General features: G+C 45.8%; 1 protein-coding gene across 1 annotated transcript in view; it reads right to left on the bottom strand.

Annotated features, from left to right (window-relative positions):
- LOC120375376 (zinc finger protein 345-like) overlaps positions 1-17,299 on the bottom strand; it is a 44,221-nt gene extending 26,922 nt beyond the window's left edge. Inside the window, exon 1 of the mRNA XM_039495997.1 lies at positions 17,279-17,299. Within this exon, the coding sequence (XP_039351931.1) occupies positions 17,279-17,299 (21 nt within the window). The remainder of the gene's footprint in view (positions 1-17,278) is intronic.
- Positions 17,300-18,725: the final 1,426 nt, after the last annotated feature.

The following is an 18,725-nucleotide window of genomic DNA, read 5'->3' as shown; positions in this document are numbered from 1 at the left end:
AGATCCTAGTGAGGTGTCTATAGAAGGGAGCACAAACACTGCCAAATTAAGTGTAAAAATGTAATAAGAAAAGTCAAAAAGGAGTTTGAGGAACAGCTAGCCAAAAACTCAGAAGGTAATAACAAAATGTTTTTTAATTACATCAAAAGCAGGAAGCTGCTAAACAACCAGTGGGGCCCCTGTACGATTGAGGTACAAAAGGAGCACTTAAAGAAGATAAAGTCATTGAGTAGAAACTAAATGGAGTCTTTGCTTCTGACTTCGTGGCTGAGGATGTTAGGAGATTCCCAAACCTTTGTGGGTGACAAAATCTGAGGAATTGCCACAGATTGAAGTGTCATTAGAGGAGGTTTTGGAACTAATTGATAAGCTTAACTGTAACAAGTCACCAGAACCAGATGGTATTTACAAAGAGTTCTGAAGGAACTCAAATGTGAAATTGGGGAACTATTAGCTATGGTTTGTAACCTGTCCTTTAAATCAGCTTCTGTACCCAATGACTGAAAAAAAAAAAGATTTCCAGTGGCTACAAGTAATGAGGCATAAAAGTCAGAATTGTTTACAAAAGAAATGCAAGATAAAACACAAACTAACATCTAAGTTAACCAGCTAAAAGGGATTTAAAACAAATGTTTCTCTCACCATCTGCTGAGACAGGCTGGCTTTCCTTTCAGCTGGGAATCCCTCGAACCTGCCCCTGCTGCCCACATTCAGTTCTTCAGGAGTTGTCATGAGCAGAGGGAAGGGGAGGGGGAGAGAGAGAGTCTCATGCATTTTCCTCACATCTCTTTATAATTCAGTCCTTTGTACTAGAAACAAATCTAGTTCTCAGCTGAGTCATGGTGACAGGTTGTCATAGATATGAGCTTCAAGTGGTCCCTGTGATGGAATGTAAATGTCTTCTTCACACCTTCCCCCTCCTGGAGAATGGCTATTTGACCAGCTTTGCCTTGCTATCTCTGAGGAACTTAGGTTAGTGTTGCAACTTTTTCAGTAATATCATACCGTAAAATCTCATAACTTTACATACAGTGTTGCTACACATTTTAAGGAGGATATTCAGTAGATTGTCTTCAAATGATACCTCACAAGCCATATAGTGATAAATGAAGGGGAGGGATCTCCCTTTTAGAAACACCCAGACAGCCAGATTGCTGTAAAATCCTTGTTGGTGTGACTTCTCTGCTTGCTTTACCTGTAAAGGGTTAACAAGGCCATAGGTAAAAGAAAAGGAGCGGGCACCTGATCAAAAGAGCCAATGGAAAGACTAGAACTTTTAAAATGGGACAGTAACTTTCCTTTGTCTGTTGTTCTCCGGAGAAGGCAACACAGAGTAGCAATGCTGTGTGTGGCTTGAAGCAGGTTGGAAAATTCATCTTCCATCCCTAGAAGAAATGTTTTGGACAGGGAAGTTTAGACAAACACAATCGGATTTATATTTTTTATTTTGGCTTTTGGAGCTCCTCTGTGCTATCCCAGATGCTTTTGTTTGCTTCTAAGGGTACGTTTACACTTACCTTCCTGGTCGACACGGTGAGTTCGACTTCGAGTTCGAACTATCGCGCCTGATCTAGACGCCGATAGTTCAAACTCCAGAAGCGCCGCGACGATTTCCAGTACTCCACCACTGCAAACGGCGGTGGTGGAGTCGACGGGGAGCCGCTGGAGTTCGACCCGCCGCCTGGACGGGTGAGTAGTTCAATTAGGGTATTTCAATTCAGCCACGCTATTCCCGTAGCTGAATTTCATGCACTCTAATTCGAACCCCCTTTTTAGTGTAGACCAGGCCTAAGCTTTAAGCTGAACCCCCAAGAAAGCTATTTTGGGTGCTTACAACAATTGTTTCTTTTAAGATCTAGCAAAAGCCTAAGTTCCAGATTTATTGATTTCCTTTTCAATTTTAATAAAATTTACCTCTTTTAAGAACAGGGTTGGATTTTTGGTGCCCTAAGAGGTTTGTGCATGTTGTTTGATTAGCTGGTAGCCACAGCTAATGTCCTCTGTTTTCTTTCTCAGCTCTTTCCCGGAGGGGAGGTGAAAGGGCTTGAGGCTACCCCAGAGGCAAGAATTCTCAAGTGCTCCTTCCTGGGTCCAAGGGTTTGGGTTTTTTTGCATTTGGGTGGTGGCAGCATTTACCAAGCCAAAGTCAGAGAAAAGCTGTAAATTTGGGGGTTTAATACAAGCCTGGTTAAAGGACAGGGAACAAAGGGTAGGAATTAATGGTAAATTCTCAGAATGGAGAGGGGTAACTAGTGGTGTTCCCCAAGGGTCAGTCCTAGGACCAATCCTATTTAATTTATTCATAAATGATCTGGAGAAAGGGGTAAACAGTGAGGTGGCAAAGTTTGCAGATGATACTAAACTGCTCAAGATAGTTAAGACCAAAGCAGATTGTGAAGAACTTCAAAAAGATCTCACAAAACTAAGTGATTGGGCAACAAAATGGCAAATGAAATTTAATGTGGATAAATGTAAAGTAATGCACATTGGGAAAAATAACCCCAACTATACATACAACATGATGGGGGCTAATTTAGCTACAAGAAGTCAGGAAAAAGATCTTGGAGTAATCGTGATAGTTCTCTGAAGATGCTCACGCAGTGTGCAGAGGCGGTCAAAAAAGCAAACAGGATGTTAGGAATAATTAAAAAGGGGATAGAGAATAAGACTGAGAATATATTATTGCCCTTATATAAATCCATGGTACGCCCACATCTTGAATACTGTGTACAGATGGGGTCTCTCACCTCAAAAAGATATTCTAGCACTAGAAAAGGTTCAGAAGAGGGCAACTAAAATGATTAGGGGTTAGAGAGGGTCCCATATGAGGAAAGATTAAAGAGGCTAGGACTCTTCAGCTTGGAAAAGAGAAGACTAAGGGGGCATATGATAGAGGTATATAAAATCATGAGTGATGTTGAGAAAGTGGATAAGGAAAAGTTATTTACTTATTCCCATAATACAAGAACTAGGGGTCACCAAATGAAATTAATAGGCAGCAGGTTTAAAACAAATAAAAGGAAGTTCTTCTTCACCCAGCACACAGTCAGCTTGTGGAACTCCTTACCTGAGGAGGTTGTGAAGGCTAGGACTATAACAATGTTTAAAAGGGGACTGATAAATTCATGGTGGCTAAGTCCATAAATGGCTATTAGCCAGGATGGGTAAGAATGGTGTCCCTAGCCTCTGTTCGTCAGAGGATGGAGATGGATGGCAGGAGAGAGATTACTTGTAAAGCCTGTTAGGTTCACTCCCTTTGGGGCACCTGGCATTGGCCACTGTCGGTAGACAGATACTGGGCTAGATGGACCTTGGTCTGACCCGGTACGGCCTTTCTTATGTTCTTATTAGAGTTGCACAAATTAATTTTTAGAATCCTGGCGGGCCCCCACTTTCTGCACTCGGAGTGACAGAGTGGAGATTCAGCCATGACACATACTATGAACAAAATTGATCATAATTTTCTAGAAGAGTGAACATAGGGCACAGACTTGCACAGTGTCCGTCTGTGTGTTCCCAACATATATGTGGGTATTTCAATCCTTCACAAGCAAGGTGTTCGGCATCTTGAAACACCTGGGGAACCAGTCCTGGGAATTCACTGGTTTATTAAGTGACACTCTATGGAATTGAGAGACATTTTATATTATTATTATTTTATTATAAATAGCAATATGATGAAATTGCAATGAATCGTTCTAGATATGCCATGTAAGGTGTCAATGAAAATGTTATGATTTTCCAAGTTTGATAATCTTGTTTCTATCTTTATATTGTGAGTTATAGATATGTAGGGTATATCTGTATTCCAGACTTGTGTAGTGTTTCTGAGTGACACCCCCAGACATATTGGCATCAGCGCTGCCCAGCCTGTTTGATGGCCCATCCGGGGTCATCAGCTGTACAATGAACCCATTGAAAGGATCAAGGGAGACACCTCTTGAGTCAGCAAGATATGCAGGATATGCCTGTGTACTGAGACCTCCAAGGCTTTTCCATGCCATGTGCTGTGAAGCTTGTGTTTGGGACACAGGAAGTAGAAGCCACTTGGCAAAAGGAATATAAAGGGCAGCTGCATCATCTCCATTTTGTCTTCAGTCCTCTTCCTACCTCTGGAGCAACTTCTCTACAAACTGAACCTTGGAACAAAGGACTGAATGATGTGGGGGGAGGGATAGCTCAGTGGTTTGAGAATTGACCTGCTAAACCCAGTATTGTGAGTTCAATCCTTGAGGGGGCCACTTAGGGATCTGGGGCAAAAATCATTACCAGAGAGCCTTTCAAGCCAGAAACTCACCAATACTGCTAAGAACTAGATATATAGATTTCTGAATGTATCTGACTGTTTTCCCATTTTAACAACTTCCTTTTTCTTTCCTTCTTTATAATAAACCTTTAGTTTCGATGCTAAGGATTGGCTGGCATCATAGTATTCTGGGTAAGATCCAAACCTATACAGACCTGGTAATGTGGCTGACTCTGGGGTCAGAAGAACACTTTGTTTATGTGATCAGAGTTTTTAAATAACTTCTCACTGTGCCGACCTAGGTGCTGATTGGGAGTCAGAGAACTGGAATGCAGTAAAGGGGGCCGTGTGATGTCTTTTTTCAGTTTCTCGATAACCAGTGTGGGGGATCAGAAGCACACTTGGTGACTGATCGGTGGATTTAACTTCCGTGTTAACCACCAGTTTTGGGAGCATCTGCTCTCCTTTTCAGTCTGCCCTGATCTTGGCATTTTCAGTGTGGACTGCCCCAGGCACACTGGGTCACAGTAAGCACTGAAGTTAAATTAATAGTGTTTTTTATGACACAGTCATATGAAATCAGCTGAACTCCTTTGTTTTCTTTCATCTGAGCAGGGTTTCCAGTTTCCAAACCTCATATAATCTCCCATCTGGAACAAGGGATGAGCCATGGGTCCCAGACCTCCAGGGTTCAGAGGAAAGAGAGATCCTGAGAGTCCCCTGCACAGGTGAGGAAAGATTAAACCAACTCAGAATCTGTAAGTGCCTGAAGGAAACATCTGGGATGCCCTACAAAGCCCTTGGAAGGTTTCTCAGTTCATTATTGTCCCTAGCAGGGTCAGATCCTCAGGGTAAATATAGCTCATGGCTTCCTGTAGACACTAGCAGACACCAGGCAGTAGCTTCCTCCCTTTCCCTGTGAGTTTGGATGGGATGTGAGGGTTGAATTGATCCTCCTCTCTCCTGTTTAGGAAGAGTTTGGGGAGTTCAGTTCCTGATTTTTATTTGACGCTCTCCAGCACTTGTTTTGGTTTGGCCTTCCCTTTCCATCCCTGTCTGAGGTTTCTGTCTCTATCACAGCAGGTGACGCAATGGTAGGTGAGAAAGAGGAGCAGAATTCTCAGCAGGAAAATGTTGAGAAAGTGGCTAAACACAGAGAATTATCGCAAAGATCGAAAAGGAATGTGTCCTGGAGTCATGAGCAGGGAAAATCCTGTGAGATTCAGCACAGACCAGAAAGAGAGCAAGGAAACCAGCCAGAGGAGAAAATGGGTAAATTTATTTCCTGTCGGGGAACTCAGAAAAGCGTCAAGGAAACCACAACACAGCAGGAAGTCCTCATGGGAAAGAGGAAAAATACATGCACTGAGTGTGGGAAAACCTTCACTTGCAGCTCAGCCCTTTCTAAACATCAGAGAATCCACACAGGGGAGAGGCAGCCCTATGAATGCAGTGAGTGTGGGAAAAGCTTCATTAGCCGTTCAGGCCTTTCTCAACATCAGAGAATCCACACAGGGGAGAGGCCCTTTTATTGCAGTGAGTGTGGGAAAACCTTCACTTTCAGCTCAGCCCTTTCTATTCATCAGAGAATCCACACAGGGGAGAGGCCCTTTTATTGCAGTGAGTGTGGGAAAACCTTCACTTGCAGCTCAGCCCTTTCTAAACATCAGAGAATCCACACAGGGGAGAGGCAGCCCTATGAATGCAGTGAGTGTGGGAAAAGCTTCATTAGCCGTTCAGGCCTTTCTAAACATCAGAGAATCCACACAGGGGAGAGGCCCTATGAATGCCGTGAGTGTGGGAAAACCTTCAGTCGCAGTTCAGGCCTTTCTAAACATCAGAGAATCCACCCAGGGGAGAGGCTATTTGATTGCAGTGAGTGTGGGAAACCCTTCTCTTGCAGCTCAGCCCTTTCTGTTCATCAGAGAATCCACACAGGGGAGAGGCCCTATGAATGCCGTGAGTGTGGGAAAAGCTTCATTAGCAGTTCAGGACTTTCTAAACATCAGAGAATCCACACAGGGGAGAGGCCCTTTTATTGCAGTGAGTGTGGAAAACCTTCACTTGCAGCTCAGCCCTTTCTATTCATCAGAGAATCCACACAGGGAGAGGCCCTATGAATGCCGTGAGTGTGGAAAACCTTCACTTGCAGCTCAGCCTTTTCTGTTCATCAGAGAATCCACACAGGGGAGAGGCCCTATGAATGTCATGAGTGTGGGAAAAGCTTTATTACCAGCTCAGACCTTATTAGGCATCAGAAAATCCACACAGGGAAGAGGCCCTATGAATGCAGTGAGTGTGGGAAAACCTTTATTACCAGCTCAGACCTTATTAGGCATCAGAGAATCCACACAGGGAAGAGGCCCTATGAATGCAGTGAGTGTGGGAAAAACTTGACTAGCAGCTCAGGCCTTTCTAAACATCACAAAATCCACACTGGTGAGAGACCTTATAAATGCAGTGAGTGTGGGAAAACCTTCAATCACAGCTCACACCTTCTTACCCATCTCAGAATCCACACAGGTATGCGACCCAATGGAAGCAGTGAGTGTGGGAAAACCTTGTCTTGCCACTGAGCCCATGTGAGCCATCAGAGAATCTGCAAGGGGGATCAACACCATAAACCCTCTAGGGCTATCGATACTTTAATACTTTTCCTGATTCCCACTTTTAAAAGCTGTTTGAAGCACCGATATCCCTCAGCTTGTCCAGATGAGTGAGTGGCCTATTTTTGCATTTTGCAGTTTGACCTCTTTGAGGTGGACTCATTTATCCTTTCTATCAACTCCATTCTCCCATGAGTAATTCAAGTGTGCCCTTCCTCTCAGGAACCAGGGAGCATCACATTTATACCATTCCTCCTATTGCAAAGTTATTGTTAGAGTCACCAGTGTTACAGATTGTATCATTGCCAATTGTTCTCGTGTTGTGCTGAAGAGCAGTTATCATGGGAACTTTTCATATTACATTTAAATGAAGAGCAGGGGCAGGAAAAAAGTGTCATTTCAGCCTCTGTGGTACTGGAAGGAGATGTAAAAAGCGACAGAGTCCTCTGGCACCTTATAGACTAAAATACGTACTGGAGCATAAGCAATATACAAAAACCTGTAGGAGAACACTTCAACCTCCCTGGACACACAATAGCAGACTTAAAAGTGCCATCCTGCAGCAAAAATACTTCAGGGCCAGACTTCAAAGAGAAACTGCTGAGCTTCAGTTCATCTGCAAATTTGACACCATCAGCTCAGGACTAAACAAAGACTGTCCCTGGCTAGCCAACTACAAAAGCAGTTTCTCCTCCCTTGGTGTTCATACCTCAGCTGCTAGAAGAGGGGCCCATCCTCCCTGATTTAACTAACCTTGTTATCTCTAGACTGATTCTTGCCTGCATATTTACACCCGCCTCTGGAAATTTCCGCTACATGCATCTGACGATGTGGGGATTCACCCACGAAAGCTCATGCACCCATATGTCTGTTAGTCTACAAGGTGCCACAGGACTCTTTGTCACATTTTGCAGATCCAGACTAAGGCCTGGTCTACACTTGTGTGTGTGTGTGTGTGGGGGGTCGAACTACCTTAGTTCGAACTTCTTACCTGTCCAGACGCCGCGGGATCAAAGTCTGCGGCTCCCCCATCAACTCCGCCACCACCGCTTATGTGGTGGAGTTCGAGTCGACGGAGCGTTGAGTTCGAACTATCGCATCTAGATTAGACGCGATAGTTCGAACTCCGAAGTCTAACGCCACCCGTCGACCCGGCTGGTAAGTATAGATGTACCCTAACAGAGCTACTCCTCTGATACTTGGAAGGAGATGGGGTGACTCAGAGATTCCCTCCTTCCCATCATGGCAGAACTGTTACCTTTTGTCTGAGCCAGGCAGAGTTTATCGTCATCACATTCTACCCCTCCACTTCTCAAAGTGTCATGTGATGAAGAGTTCTCAGTTGTCTGTGCTTGGAGATGATGCTTTGACTTATTTAATCCTATGCCAGAGTTGCTATGACTGGTGAGAAAAGTATCAAAGACCAGGAAGGGGAATTCAAATGGATCCTAATCGCAGTGTGATAATTTCTGAGTTTAAATCCCAGGTTCCATCTATTGCAAAGCCAATTCTGGCAAGGTGGCTGTTTTTTCCCCCATTATGGCAATGCTAGGATACTAAACATGTTGTAAATAACATAACTGACTATTGAGACAGTTACTCACTGAAATATGTTTGAATGGTTCAGAGGAGAATGTGATGGGAGAATCTCTTGTCCTGATTCTAAATAATTAGTTGTAATCTGCTCTGGAATTTCAGTTTACACGTTCATTGTCATGTATTTTATCTCTGTGATCTGGGTTTCTATCTTTCTTGATGGCTGTGTGGTCACACAATTAGATATTAGTTCAGCTCAGATTTATTGGAGAGTTTAAGACAAATGACCATTTGCTAAAGTCATCATTTCTCACTTCAGCTTTGCTTTTTCCCCATCCTTCCATGATGATATGGAGAAAGTTCAAGTTCAGTTCTGTCAGTAAAAGAGAAATCTCCAATTTACTGGCCATGCTAACAAAGACACAGCAGTGATCTAAAATCTCCACTTGGAAATTGTGAACAACAGCAGACCCCCAACTAACTGAAGGAAGTGCATATGAGCACAGTGTAGTTCAATTGTTTAAATCAATATTGTCTCAGATGGCTATGTTGGCAGGAGAAGCTCTCCTGCTGATGTAGCGCTATTTACATAGGAGATTAGAGCTGTGTAACTATGTTGCTCAGCTATATCGATTTTTCACACCCCTGAGCAATAATTATACCGATAAATGTCTTTAGTGTAGCCCGGACAGTTTTCTCCTGTGTTGTCTGCATTTGTATCACTTCTCCCCTACTTCCTACTACTTTGAAAGATTTAAAGTGTGAAAAGAGAGGTATTTTTCCTCATGATGCTAACATTCCCACATAGGAGACCCCTTCCACCAACACGCCTGGCAGAAGAACCAGAGATATATGAACTCACAAAAGTGTTGGGACAAACCACAACTTGAGCCAAGGTTCAGTTGTTGGCAATGGGGATTAAAAGAAAACTAACATATGTGACCAGAATTTGTGATCTTTGAATATATTAGTGTTACTAGTGAAAATGAAATCATAGGTGATGTTATTGGCTAGAGTAAGAGACTAGTTATTTGATAATCTGAATTATTTTGGAAAACTGAAAGTTGTCTTGTGGTTTTTTCTTTTTTTAGTTGTACAGGAAATGATGGTTAATCTTCAAAAGTTAATTTGATTTAATTTACCCCCTGTAGTGTAAACCTGGTAGAAAACCTCACTCCAAAGGTTGGGATGGGAGAATAGGTGTTAGAAAGAGTGTATAAGAGAATATTGGGTCTGTATAGGTTTTATTTTTTTGTATTTCAGATAGAGCATACTTTGCTTAGCTTCAAAGTCAATTTCTATTAAAAGGAAAACTTCTCGAGGAGACAAGTTGTGTAAGTTTTTACCCACTTACACTGTAAGCGTCACTGACTTCCCCACTTCTCTAATTTGCAAAGGAAAGGCCTGACATCTGTCATAGGATGTGTCCAGCAGGTAGGAAAGCTGCAGTTGTCAACCATCAGTACCAAGGAAAAGGCTGAAGTCCATTGCCTTTCATATCTAAAAGCCGTCTAGAGGCTGGTCTACACTGAAAAGCTATGTTGACATGGCCACATCTCTCAGGGGTGTGAAAGATCCACTCCACTGAGAGAAGTAGTTAATGTGACCTAAGCCCCAGTGTAGACAGTGTTATGTTGTCAGAAGAATATTTCCAGTGTTTGAAGGGTAAACACAGCCTTAGACAGATTGATCCCTTCTGGGAAGCGAGTCATGACATCAATTCCAGTTTTGACCCATCTCCCTATATGTGAGAAATCTGCTAGTATGGAGGGCTGAGCCAGCTGTCCGATCACCTGGTTCAACTGAGGGAAAAGCTCTTAGTACCCATCAGTCCAAAGACTGAGAGAAATGTTGAGTTCCAACCATTGTCATTTTAGTATCTGATTGTTCCTTTCTCTATTTTTTGTGTTGGCCTTTCTGTTCTATCAGAGTGTGACTGTGTAGCTCAGTGCATGTGTGATAAATGCTCTTGGTTCCAATTGGCAGAGAGGTCAAAGTAATTCACAAGAAACTCCTGCCTCAGACCTGACAGACTCATCACACCTAATGCACTGATTTTTATGATATTTATCCAGGAAGCATAGCAGTGAGCTCTCTACTGAAAGCTTGTAAATTATTGTTACTCCTGATCACTGCAAGAGGTGTGTATGAGTCCTATTGAAGGAGTCATGTTAGTATATGGAAAATTATGCCCATATGGTATTGTCATGAAAGTGAGTCACCCCAATCAAAGGTCTTGTTGGGAATGGCCCATTCAAGTGGGAGGGAATTGTCACCCGTCCCTTGCTAGCCAGTTATGTGGTGTGTTGTTGCATTGTCAACCTTTGCACCAGCCCAGAAAAGCCAATGGAAAACTATCACAGACAAATTATAGACATCAAAACCCTGTGGAAGTGTAAACGACAATATGACAATGAGGAAATGGTCCTTTCTGTGAATATACACAAAAAACTGATTCATTTTATAACACGGTGGAGAGAAACACTCTGGTTCCATTCACCAAGGAGATCACTAATGACCAATGGTGCTTCAAGAAAGGCAGGGCCCTGGCTCCTAGGGACTAGCAGTCACTGCAATAGACTGTCACCTCAGACTTCAATCTACTTAGGTAGGAAAGGTAACTATTAAAAAGTGTAGGTTGCATTTTGTGATTTTGTTTTGTTGGTAACAGTTGGTTTCATCATTCACATTTGTTTGTTTAAATCTCTGTCCCTTGTTAAAGAAATTTCCCTTTGTTCAATAACTGTGCTTAAGTGCTGTGTGTGATCCAGTAGCAGTGGGCTACAGTAAAACTGGTAACCTGGGATGTACCATTGCTTCGGGCAGAGAGGATCTGGGATTTTTCTGAGCCCTGGTCTCCTCTAGGGGAGGGAATCAATCTAAGTTACGCAACTTCAGCTACATCAATATCGTAGCTGAAGTCGATGTACTTATGTCATAAACAGTTAGTTAAGGGTTAAGGTTTTTGTCTACCTGTAAAGGGTTAACAAGCAGTACCTGTGGACACCTGACCAGAGGACCAATGAGGGACAAGATAATTTCAAATCCCTGTGGAGGGAAGTTTTTTTTCCTGTTCTTTGTTTTAGAGAGTCTCTCTTGGGAATTAAGAGAGTCCAGACATCTTAATCAAGTCCTCCCAGGTTTCTGCAATAAATTCTTCTATTCAAGCTAGTGAGTATTAGCAAGGAACTAGTATTCTTATACTTTTATTTCTGTATTTGCAATTCTGTGTTTTGCTATATAATTTCTTTAATTCTGTACTGATTGCTTTTACTGAGGAAAGAAAGGAGGGGGAATTCTCTCCAGAGATTGATAAGTTTAGACCCTGTATATTGTTCCATCTTGGTTACAGAGACAGTGACTTTCTTTTATTTTTTAATAAATCTTTTCTGTAAAGGACTTGGTTAATCTTTCTTTGGGTGGATTCTCAGAGGAAGGGGAGGGGGGAGGAAGCAGGGGGGAATGGTTTATTTCTCCCGGGTGTAAGAACTCCATGGATTTGGGGCTCTTGGGATCCCCAAGGATTTGGGGGAAGGACTGTGTCCCAATCCACGTACCTGATTGGGTGGTGGCAGCTTTTACCAGATCTAAACTAGGATTTTTAGTTTAGAGGGAAAACAGTGCAGGTCCCCATTTTGGAACCCAACAGCTCTAAGTGGGGGTGAGACCTATGACAACTTAGGTCGGCTTACCATGGTGTCTTCATCGCGGTTAGTCGACTGCTGCAGCTCCCCAGTAGACTCTGCCTGTGCCTCTCACCAAGCTGGAGTACAGTGGTCGACAGAAGAGTACTCGAGGATCGATTTATTGCATCTACACTAGACTCGATAGATCGATCCCCCCGCTGTATCGATCGCTGCCCGCCAATTCAGCAGATAGTATAGACATACCCTGAGTATCTGGTGATTGGAGCTGGACCCCAGAGGGGGACACATTGAAGGAACTCAGGGGTTAAGGTGCCTTTATTGTCAACTGTCAAGGTTGCTGTAGCTCAGAGGAGGGTGCTTGACTGTCTGACAGGCTGGTGAGTTTGGTCACTAACATCCAGCTGCCAAATGCAAAAGTCCCTCTTCCTCGTGGCAGGTGGCCACAAGGACACTCATGGCCCTCAGCACCCTGAGAAGGGTCACAATGTGCATCTGTGTTAATCCACACAGGGAAAGCTCCCTATAGCATAAAACTCTGCCCTATGAAATCATGGAACATGTGCTCTTCGCTCTGTGAAAGCACATAAAGAATCCAAGCGCTGGAGGACAGGGTTTGGGTCCAGAGTGACCTAGACAAATTAGAGGATTGGGCCAAAAGAAATCTGATGAGGTTCAACAAGGACAAGTGCAGATTCCTACTCTCTAAGGGCTTGGCTACACTTACAAATTTGCAGCGCTGCAGCAGGGTGTGAAAACACACCCTCTCCAGCGCTGCAAATTGCGGCGCTGCAAAGCGCCAGTGTGGTCAGAGCTTTCTCCCAGTGCTGGCGCTTGACTACATTTCATGCTTCAAAGCGCTGCCGCGGCAGCGCTTGAAGTGTAAGTGTAGCCAAAGCCTAGGATGGAAGAGTCCTATGCACCGCTACAGGCTGGGGACAGACTGGCTAAGGGCAGTTCTGCAGAAAAGGAGCTGGGGATTACAGTGGACAAGAAGCTGGATATGAGTCAATAATGTGCCCTTGTTGCCAGGAAGGTTAACAGCATATTGGGCAGCATTAGCGGAATGTTGCCAGCAGATCAAAGGAAGTGATTATTCCCTTCTATTTGGCACTGATGTGGCCACATCTGGAGTACTGCATCCAGTTCCGCCTGCGCCCCCTCTCCCCCCGCGCTACAGAAAGGATGTGGACAAATTGGAGAGTGTTCAGCGGAGGACAACAAAAATTATTAGGAGACCTGTGCATATGATTTATGAAGAGAGGCTGAGGGAACTGGAGTTATTTAGTCTGCAGAAGAGAAGAGTGAAGGGGGATTTGATAGCAGCCTTCAACTACCTGAAGGGGGGTCCAAAGAGGATGGAGCTCGGCTGTTCTCAGTGGTGGCAGATGACAGAACAAGGAGCAATGGTCTCAAGTTGTAGTGGGGGAGGTCTAGGTTGGATATTAGGAAAAACTTTTTCACTAGGAGGGTGGTGAAGTACTGGAATGGGTTCCCTAGGGAGGTGGTACAATCTCCATCCTTAGAGGTTTGTAAGGCCCGGCTTGACAGAGCCCTGACTGGGATGATTTAGTTGGGGATTGGTCCTGCTTTTGAGTAGGGACTTGGACTAGAACCTCCTGAGGTTTCTTTCAACCCTGATATTCTATGATTCTAAGTAGCTGCAAGTGTCTCTTTGTGTTCACATCTGTAAAGACGCCAGGAATGGGCAACGGGATGGATCACTCATGATTACGTGTTCTGTTAATTCCCTCTAAAGCATCTGGCTTTGACCACTCTTGGGAGATAGGACACTTGGCAGGATGGACCATTGGTCTGAGGGCTTGTCTACACTACAGGACTATTTCGAATCTACTTAAGTCGAATTTGTGGATTCGACGACAAGTCGAATTTGTGTATCCATACTAAATACACAAATTGAACTTTAGTCCACATTCACGGGCCAGCTTGACTTTGGAAGCGTGCACTGTGGGAACCTATCCTACAGTTCCCGTGACTCCCGCTGCCCATTTGAATTAGGGATTTCCCAATGCATGCTGGGGAAAATGTGTCGCCATTGAACCACAATCCCGCCTCCCTGTCTTCCTTGAAAGCGCCCGGCGGAAATCTGTTCGCGCTTCTCTGGTCGGTTACAGCGTGGACGCCACAGCACTGCGAGCATGGAGCCCGCTGCGATCATCGCTGCACTTATGGCCGCTGTCAACTCCTCGTGACATTATCGCCCACCTCTTCCACAGTCAGATGCTGAGAAACCGGGCGAGGAGGCCCGCAGCACGGTGAGGAGAGTGGCGAGACCTCTCACAAAGCAGGGTACGCCGGGCAGTGGAGATCATGGTGGCAATGGGTCAAGTTCATGGTGTGGAACGCGATTCTGGGCCCGGGAAACAAGCACAGACTGGTGGGACCGCATAGTGCTGCAGGTCTGGGATGACACAGAGTGGCTGCGAAACTTCAGGATGCGTAAGGGCACTTTCCTTGAACTGTGTGACTTGCTGTCCCCTGCCCTGAAGCGCCAGGACACAAGGATGTGAGCAGCCCTGACTGTGCAGAAGCGAGTGGCCATAGCCCTCTGGAAACTTGCCACGCCAGACAGCTACCGGTCAGTAGCGAACCACTTTGGCGTGGGCAAATCTACCGTGGGGATTGCTGTCATTCAAGTAGCCCACGCAATCGTTGAGCAACTGCTCAAAGGTAGTGACTGTCGGAAATGTCCAGGCCATCATAGATGGCTTCGCCGCGATGGGATTCCCAAACTGCGTGGGGCTATAGATGGACTCACATCCCTATCCTGGCACCAGCCCACCAGGCCAGCGAAAGTACATTAACCGAAAGGGCTACTTTTCAATGGTGCTGCAAGCTGTGGTGGACCATAGGGGACGTTTTACCAACATCAACGCCGGGTGGGCGGGCAAGGTTCATGACGCCGCTGCGGTGTTCAGGAACTCTGGTCTGTTTAGACGCCCAGGCAGGCACTTTCTTCCCGGACCACAAAATAACGGTTGGGGATGTGCAGATGCCACAGTGATCCTCGGGACCCGGCCTACCCGCTAATGCCCTGGCTCATGAAGCCCTATACAGGCGCCTTGACACTGAAAAGGAACTCTTCAACTACCGGCTGAGCAAGTGCAGAATGGTGGTGGAGTGTGCTTTCGGACGCCTCAAGGGGAGATGGCGGACCTTACTGACTCGCCGGACATCAGCGAAAGAATATCCCCGTAGTTATTGCTGCTTGCTGTGTGCTCCACAATCTCTGTGAGAGCAAGGGCGAGACCTTTGGCCGCTGGGAGGTTGAGGCAAATCGCCTGGCTGCTGTTTACGATCAGCCAGACACCCGTGCTGAGAGAATATCCCAGCGGGAAGCGATATGCATCAGGGAGGCTTTGAAAGCGAGTTTCTCGCAGAGCAGGGTAACCTGTGACTGTCCACTTGATTTTAAGAGAGCCTGATCATAAACCAAGTTTTCCCACTTCCCAAGGACGTTTTAAAACTAAGGACATGTTTTAGTAATTAATAATAAATCTTCGTTGACTTTGCATTTCTGTTTATTCGTTGAAACATGGAAGCATTCTGTGCTGGTTAAGGTGTGCACTGATGGGTGGGTTTGCAGGAAGGGGCAGGGGTGCCGCCCTTGGATAGGGGTTACCATGACGGCTGTGGGTTTGGGCGCTGGAAGGTGAGGGGTGTGGGAAGGGTGAGTATCTGCCCCTGGATGAGGTCTCTTTGGGGCTCTGGGCACCGGGAGGATCGTGACTACGGTCCAAATGCATGTGAAGGGAAGCCTGCCTTTACATTCGGGGATGTCAGGCACCAGGACCCTGCACAAGCATACACATCAAGGAAAGACCCGGGCAGCATACACCACACAGACTGTCCCTGGTGCCTAGTGACTGCAGTCTGTGTGTGCCCTGCAGTTGACCCTGCAGCCAAGTCTGTAGCATGGCACTGTGGGCTATGCAGTGACCTTACAGTTCCTCTCCCACAGAACAACAGAAAGTCTTCTTGACACCAGAAACGTGACGGAAACAGTCAGTAACACCAAACCGCTTTAATAATGTAATACACAGTGGGGTTTGAACTTGAGTTGGGACTGGTTGATGCTGTAAAGAAAGAGCTTGTACAAATTTACAGCGCCACAGTTGTCTCTAACATTATCGTGTGCTGCGGTGCAGGGACAGTTCTCACGGCTCCCTACCGCCTCCGCCTTGTCACTTTGGGTGAGGGGGACAGGACTTCTTGGCGTTGGAGGGCGGCTGCAGATGCACTGCAGGGGGCTCTCTCCTCCTGACTGGCGGTCTTGCAGAACATCTACAAGGCGCTGAGCGCCTCCGCTTGCTCCTCATTAGACCAAGCAGCGCTTGAGTCGCCTGCTGGTCTTCCTGCCGCCACTCCATCCTCCCTGCTCCAGGTGTGTGCGATGCTGCTGACACAGGCTCTCCTCGACTGTCTCTGCTCTGCCGCCTCCGCCTGGAGCTGGCCATCAGTTCCTGGAACATGTCGTCCCTTGTCTTTTTCTTTCGCGCCTAATCCAGCCAGCCTCTGCGAGGGGATGGTGGGCAGTCCGGGAAGGAGCCAAGCTGTGTGATGTGAAAAAGTAGGTGATTTCCTTGAACATATACATGTTTGCCAACAGTAAACACAGTCTATTCAGTTTCAGTTAACAAGACCAAAGAGGGAACCAAGTCTCAGGAGATCTCAGAACTAGTCCGAGATTTCGAATACGCCTCATTGGCGGTGCCATTGCACTGGAGAGCGCATTGCCACACAGGAAAGATAGCTGCATCCTCTTGCACAAAGTCCTGGTAAGCCTTTACAGTACATACTGCTTATCAGTTACTGGTTAGCTGTGCTCTCCTGCTAAAGGCAATGTGCAAAAGCAGAAAGGATAAGCCTTTAGCAGCCCTCCCTCCCGCCAGCGCACGGAACGATCAATGCATGCTTGTTCTCTGTGGACTCTCGCACGGCTGTTAGGCGAGGGTCGAAACACTGTTATGCAACCTAATTGTAAACCATTAACAAACAGTAACACTACACTAATTGCTCCTACTTAGATGCAGTATTTGCAGACCGAGATCACTCTGAGGCGTGGTCACCGTGCTCAGAAAGACCGCGAGATGTTACGTGGACGCACTGCACAGACCAGGACCATATGCAGCAAATGCTAGTAGAGTAAGCGATGGTTCCACTTCTATATTCGGATGTCCTGGCGTGGAAGAGTCTGCTTCCCACGGAGCGCCCAACAAGCTTACCTCTTCCCGGACTAACCTCATGCGCGGAGGCTTTATGAGAAACTGGAATGACACCTTCGTGAGAAATGTCGCTAAGAGGACTTATTTTTCTAATCCTATTTGTGTGGACCTTCTCTTTTTATATATAGTTTAATATATATTATAGTTTAATATTTAGAATGTTTTAATTTGTAAATATTTAGGAATTTTTTAAAAGTCCATTTGTGTGGACCTTCTTCATATAATTTAATATATATTATAGTTTAATATTTAGAATTTTGTAAATACTGTTTCTATTTTTTCAGTATAACAATGTTATAAACAATAAATGTTTATACGCAGTGTTGCACTTAATGCCTGATCCTTCCTCTGGATTCCGAGTCCTGGTTAACGTATGCAGGGAGGGTTGGTAGGGATCTCGCAGGGAGGGTGATGAAGAGATCCTGGCTGTCAGGGGAAAGCGGAGTGGGTTCCATGTCGCCTGCGCCGGCCCTCTAAAGACCCTTCTCATCTTCCCCTAATCGGCTAACAGGGAGGGGGGAACTGTCCCGGCACACTATTCCGCCCTCGGAGTCCACCGTCACTGGTGTGGGGCACTGGTGGCAGACCCACCTTAGAATGGCATGCAGTGCCTCGTAGAAGCTGCATGTCTGGGGTTGGGCCCGGAGCGTCCGCTTGTCGCCTCCTGACTTTTGATACCCTTTGTCTTAGGTCCTTCTACTTTCACGCCGCACTGCAACATCGCATCCCGGCTGTATCCTTTTGTCTTTCAAGTGGCTTTAGAAACCTTCTCGAACGCCTTCTCTGCTTCCGGCTTGTTGGAGCGCAGCTCCGAGAGCACAGACTCCTCGCCCCACACAGCGATCAACAGATCTCTGGACTTCCCGGTGTCACCCATGCTGGGGACACCTTTCTATTCTGGGATTGCCCAAGACCTCTTCTGCTGGAGAGCTCTGCACTGTTGCAGGTGGCATGGAGCTGGCCTCCGAGTGTGCAATTCCAGAACGTCAGATTCAAAGTGCCGATTTCAGACAGGAAAATGAATTCAAATTTCTCGCGGGTCATTTCCCTGTGTGTGGCTGGCCAGAGAATCCAAGCTCGGACTGCTGTCCAGAGCGCCAACAGAGTGGTGCACTGTGTGGATAGCTCCCGGAGCTGCAGTTCGATTAGCATCCACACCAAGCTTCCAATTCGAGCTAGCAAGCGCGACTTAGCTACTCCACCTGCCGGGGTGGAGTGACTCCAAATTCGAACTAAAGAGCCCCAGTTCGAATTAAATGGCTTCCTGGTGTGGACGGTTGAGCGGTTAGTTCGGACTAACGCTGATACCCGGAATTAAAGTCCTAGTGTAGACCAGGCCTGACCTAGCATGGTTGTTCTTATGTTTATGTATGAAATGAGGCTCTCCACAAAGCCGAAATGGAGGGGCTCAAATTTATATCAGAGTTAGAGAGAAATATGTTCAAAC

The sequence above is a fragment of the Mauremys reevesii genome, linkage group 12, assembly GCF_016161935.1.
Source record: "Mauremys reevesii isolate NIE-2019 linkage group 12, ASM1616193v1, whole genome shotgun sequence".
Lineage (NCBI taxonomy): Eukaryota > Metazoa > Chordata > Testudines > Geoemydidae > Mauremys > Mauremys reevesii.
The sequence above is the reverse complement of the archived record's forward strand: the minus strand, read 5'-3'. Positions and strand labels throughout refer to the sequence as shown.